We start from the raw sequence: 5,398 nt of genomic DNA, 5'->3' as shown, positions 1-5,398 counted from the left end.
TACTTTGGAGATCTCTCTTCTTAGTGGCTAACACTCCAATATCCTCTTGAACTTCTGCATCCTTCTGCACAATCTTTTGCCTTGGGATGTTGCTGTGAATCGCCTTGTTGCTTTCTTCCTTTAACTGTGATTCTTCCTTGTCGAGTTCCATATAGTCTTTCTTTTCATTACTGAACTGCGCTTCTGGTAATACTTTCAGAGTGAAACTCTTATCATGCATTCTGAGAGTTAATTCGCCTTGCTCTACGTCTATGAATAGCCCTAGCAGTGGCCAAGAAAGGTCTCCCAAGTATGATAGAATCACTTTCATCCCCATTTGAGTCTAAAACCACAAAGCCTGCAGGGTATATGAATTTGTCCACCTTGACTAAAAGGTTTTCAATCACACCCCTGGGGTATACCATTGACTTGTCTACCAGCTCTAGAGACATCTGTACCGGTTTAACTTCCTCTATATGCAGCTTTTTCATCAAAGATGAGGGTATTAAGTTAATACTTGCTCCTAGATTGCACATTGCCTTAGTGATGGTTAATTCCCCAATGGTGCAAGGCAGCAAGAAGCTCCCAGGGTCTTCAAGCTTAGGAGGAAGCCCTTTTTGAATCAAAGCCCTGCACTCCTCAGTAAGCAGTATGGTCTCTTTCTCCTCCCAACTTCTTTTCTTGTTGATAAGCTCTTTCAAAAACTTGGCATACAGAGGCATTTGTTCAAGTGCTTCAGCCAAGGGAATATTGATCTCCAGCTTCTTGAAAGTCTCAAGGAACTTATGAAAATGTTGGTCCTTAGTTTCTTTGCTGAACCTCTGGGGATATGGTAGTGGAGGTGTGATGCTCTTTCCCACTTGCTGTTGTCCCTGAATCACTTCTTTTGAACTGTGTGGCTGGTTGTTCTTCTCTTTGAGTTTCTCAGTGTCCTTGTTTGGCGTCACAACTTGATCCTCGGCTTCATCTGCCTTTGTTGGCTTTTCATCTTCTATTGGTCTTTTGCTGCTCTCCATTTGCTTCTTTGTAGTGTCATTGTTGCTCATCAATGTTCTCCCACTCCTTAATTGTATCGCCTTGCATTCTTCCTTAGGATTTGGGATTGTGTCACTCGGCAGGGAACTTGATGGTCTTTCATTGGTGAATTGCTTGGAGAGCTGACCAATTTGCCTTTCCAGGCCCTTTATGGATGCTTCCTGGTTCCGTGCTGTCAATTCTTGGTTTTTCATCATCTTCTCCATTAGCATTTCCAGGTTGGTGATCCTCTGAGAGTCATGTGAAGTTGCTTGGTTATAGGGTGTTGATGGTTGATGGTGAGTGTTTTGGTTAGTGAGTTGGTTATTGGATGGAAAATGGTTGGAGTTGGGGAAGTTATTTTGGGGTTTTCTGTAAGGGTTTTGGCTAGTCTGCTGTTGGTTGTGGTTTTGGTTGTTTCTTAAGGTGTTTGAGTTTGAGTTCCTCTGCCATGGTTGTTGGTTTTGGTTGTGGTTATCCCCCCATCTGAGGTTTGGGTGGTTCTTTCAGGATGGATTGTAGGTATCACCATACACCTCATTTGAACCTTGGTTGTGCATATACTGCACTTGCTCTTGTTGTTGTTCCTCTTGGTTCTCCTCATTCTGCCCCCAAGGATTGGTTGGTTGGCTTGTGGCACTCACTGATGCTACTTGTAGGCCATCAATTCTTTTGGCCATTTGCTCAAATTGTTGTTGAATCTGTTGCTGTATCATTTTGTTTTGAGCTAAGATTGAGTCCACTCCTTCCAGTTCCATTACTCCTCTTCTTTGTGATGGTTGGCGTTGCCTTTGATGAGCAAAGAAATACTGATTGTTAGCCACCGTGTCAATGAGATTTTGAGCTTCTTCTGCAGTTTTCATCAGTTGCAATGATCCTCCAGCTGAGTGATCAAGTGCCTCTTGAGCCTTTAGAGTGAGCCTTTCATAGAAGTTCTGTAGCTTGTCCCACTCAGTGAACATCTCTGGTGGACATTTCCTCAGCAGAGCCTTATATCTCTCCCATGCTTCATATAGATTTTCAGCCTCCATTTGCGTGAATGTCTGCACTTCAGTCTTCAACCTGATGATCCTTTGAGGGGGGCAAAACTTGGCAAGAAACTTACTCACCAAATCATCCCAAGTTTTGATGCTTCCATTCGGAAATGTTTCTAGCCATTGAGCGGCCTTATCCCTTAGAGAGAATGGGAACAGCAGAAGTTTGTAAGTTTCAGGATTCACACCATTGGATTTAATAGTGTCGCATATCCTCAAAAAGGTGGATAAGTGCTGGTTAGGATCCTCCAGTGGGCTTCCTCCATAGGAACAATTGTTCTGGACAAGTGTAATGAGTTGTGGCTTCAACTCAAAGTTGTTTGCATTGACATTTGGAGTGAGAATGCTGCTTCCACAATGTCTAGCATTTGCAAAAGTGTAGGAGGCCAGTACTCTCCTTTGTTGAGGGTTATTGTTAACCCCTCCTCCTGGATTAGATGGATCTCCTTCCATCTCGTGATATTCTTCCTCAGATTCTTCCTCTCCAACAATGCCTTTCCCTCTTTCGGCTCTTCTTAATCTCCTTAGAGTTCTCTGGTCAGCTTCAGATAAAACAGGAGTAACTCTCCCTGTACCTGACATACAAACAACACAAAAGAAACACAACCAGTGACACTTCAATCTATTGCTAGAATGAAGTTTAGTTAGCTTAAGCAAAAATTCAAACAGTTAGTGTGTTAGCCAAAAATTAAAGAAAAAGTGCTTGATCTAAACTACCACCTCACTTAATCATTGTCAATCTATTTCAATCCCCGGCAACGGCGCCAAAAACTTGATGGTTAAATTTGGAAACGAATTCCAAAACACCTAAAACTCACCAGCAAGTGTACCGGGTCGCATCAAGTAATAAAACTCACGGGAGTGAGGTCGATCCCACAGGGATTGAAGGATTGAGCAATTTTAGTTTAGTGGTTGATTTAGTCAAGCGAATCAAGTCTTGGTTGAGTGGTTTCTAATTTGCAGAAACTAAATTGCAGTAAAATTAAAAGGGAGAGGGATAATTGACAAGAATTTAAAGTGCAGAGAAATTAAAGAGGCTGAATCTTAAAGTGCAAGTAATATAAATTGCAGAAACTTAGATTGCAAGAAATGTAAATTGCAGAATCTTAAAGTGCAAGAAATGTAAATGGCTTGAATTGTAAAGGGAATTGGAATTGGATATGCAGAAATTAAACATGGAAAAGTAAAATTTTAATAAACAGAAATGGATGCAATTAAACCGGATCTTAAATGAAAATGAAAATAAGCTTGGTGTAACAACGAAACAAGGAAATTGAAATTAAAAACTGTAGATCTCAAGACTCAAGAGACTAGATAGCCAAGTCTAGATCTCACAGCCTTCCTAGATCCAGCAAGAACAATTGCAGAGGAAATGAAGAAAAGTAAATTGCAGAGAAAGTAGAAGAAGAAGCAATTAACAGAAATGGAAATTTAATTATGCAGAAAATTAAACAAGATCTCAAGGTGAGATTGAAACAGAAGTTTTTCAATTCTCCACCCAAGATCCAAAGCAAGAAAAGTAAAGAGTGCTGAGCAAGAACAAGGAAGAAGAGAGATCAATTCTCCTTCCTAATTCTCTTGAATTCTAAAAACAGCAACCAGAAATGTAAAGGTGAGCTCTCTCTGTAAGTGTTCTAAGAATTCTCCAAGGAAGCTCCCCGAAAACTTAAATTCTCTACTATTTATACACTCTCTTCAAATGATCTTCAAGCCTTGAATTGGGCCTTTGCTCTTGATGGAATTGGGTTGAAAAAGGCCTCTGTTGATTGCTCTTGGAGTTGGAGAGAAACCCATTTTGAACCGGGACATAAAGCACAAAAGCTTGAGTCAAAGTTTGAGGCAAACTTTGGCTCAAGCTTTTCATATCAGCTACCCCCTTTTGCTGCTATCCACGTTTGAGCTAAAGTTTGAGGTCAAACTTTAAGCCAAACGTGGATCCCCTTATGTGCATGTGTGGCGCCAACGTTTTCCAAAAAGCTTGAGGCAAACGTTGGCGCAAGCTTTTCTCCTCCAGGGTGTGCATGTGTGGCGCCAACGTTTGCCAAAAAGCTTGAGGCAAACGTTGGCGCAAGCTGTTGCTCCATCCAGGTGAATTCAACTCTTCCAAAAGTTTGAGCTAAAGTTTGAGGCAAGCTTTTGCTCAAGCTTTTTGTTCTCTCTTGCTCCTTGCCCTTTCTTCTTTCTTCAACCTTCTTCAAAGCTCTTTTCACCTATCATCAATCAACCAAACACATCAAAGCTATGCTCAAGATCATGAGTTTGTTATTCTTTCATAATATATGACAATTATAGCACAAAATCTCATGAAATTGCATTAATTTATCCATGGTTGATTGAATCAAAGAAAACATGAAATTCTACACAATTGGCTTACTTATGGCTCAAGAAAGTGCATAAAATCAATTGAAAACATAAGAAAAAGACTAGTGAAACTAAGCTAAGATGATTCGTCATCACCAGGTCACGCGGCCGCGTGATCCACGTGTTCGCGTCGCCTGGAGTCAGGGCAGCTATGGCAAATTATATATCGTTGCGAAGCCCCGGACGTTAGCTTTCCAACTCAATTAAAACCATCTCATTTGGACCTCTGTAGCTCAAGTTATGGTCGTTTGAGTGCGAAGAGGTCAGGCTGGACAGCTTAGCAGTTTCTCCAACTTCTTGTATTCCTTCCATTTTTGCATGCTTCCTTTCCATCCTCTGAGCCATTCATGTCCTGTAATCCCTGAAATCACTTAACACACATATCACGGCATCTAATGGTAATAAAAGAGGATTAATATTAACAAATATAAGACCAAAGAAGCATGTTTTTAATCATAGCACAAAATCCGAAAGGAAAACATAAACTCATGCAAATAGTATGAATAAGTGGGTAAAGAGTTGATAAAAACCACTCAATTGAGCATAAGATAAACCATAAAATAGTGATTTATCAACCTCCCCACACTTAAACAATAGCATGTCCTCATGCTAAGCTCAAGAGAAACTATAAAGAGATGAAGAGGAATGATAGAATATATGAGATGCAACCTATGAATGCAACTAAATGTAAAATGTTTCTACCTACTTGGTTAAAAATAAATAAGTTCTCCAAGACAGACATAAATCAGATTTCACTAATTCAAATCATACAGTGAAAATAAGTAAGCTTGTAAGAAGATAGCTCATGAAAGCAGGGAACATAGAATCAAGCATTGAACCCTCACTGGTAGTGTATATGCGCTCAAATCTCTCAAGTGTCTAGGGTCAATCTCTCTACTCTTCTCTAATCCTGCTTTCTAAAACTTTGTTCTTCATCTAACCAATCAACAAATATTTAATGTACCAATGCAAACATCATGAGGTCTTTTCAGGGTTGTAATGGGGCTGAG

At 40.2% G+C, this 5,398-nt stretch overlaps 1 protein-coding gene across 1 annotated transcript; it reads right to left on the bottom strand.

Moving 5' to 3' along the window:
* Nucleotides 1-212: 212 nt before the first annotated feature.
* On the bottom strand, nt 213-1,025 carry LOC107480228 (uncharacterized). Its single transcript, XM_016100379.1, has 2 exons — nt 694-1,025; nt 213-609 (listed from the first exon to the last, which is right to left on the bottom strand). The coding sequence occupies exons 1-2, from the start codon at nt 1,023-1,025 to the stop codon at nt 213-215; spliced, it is 729 nt and encodes a 242-aa protein (XP_015955865.1).
* Between the last annotated feature and the right edge of the window lie 4,373 nt (nt 1,026-5,398).

The sequence above is a fragment of the Arachis duranensis genome, chromosome 3 (assembly GCF_000817695.3).
Source record: "Arachis duranensis cultivar V14167 chromosome 3, aradu.V14167.gnm2.J7QH, whole genome shotgun sequence".
In the NCBI taxonomy this organism is placed as follows: domain Eukaryota; kingdom Viridiplantae; phylum Streptophyta; class Magnoliopsida; order Fabales; family Fabaceae; genus Arachis; species Arachis duranensis.
Note: the sequence above shows the minus strand (reverse complement) of the source record. Positions and strands in the feature narration are given on the sequence as shown.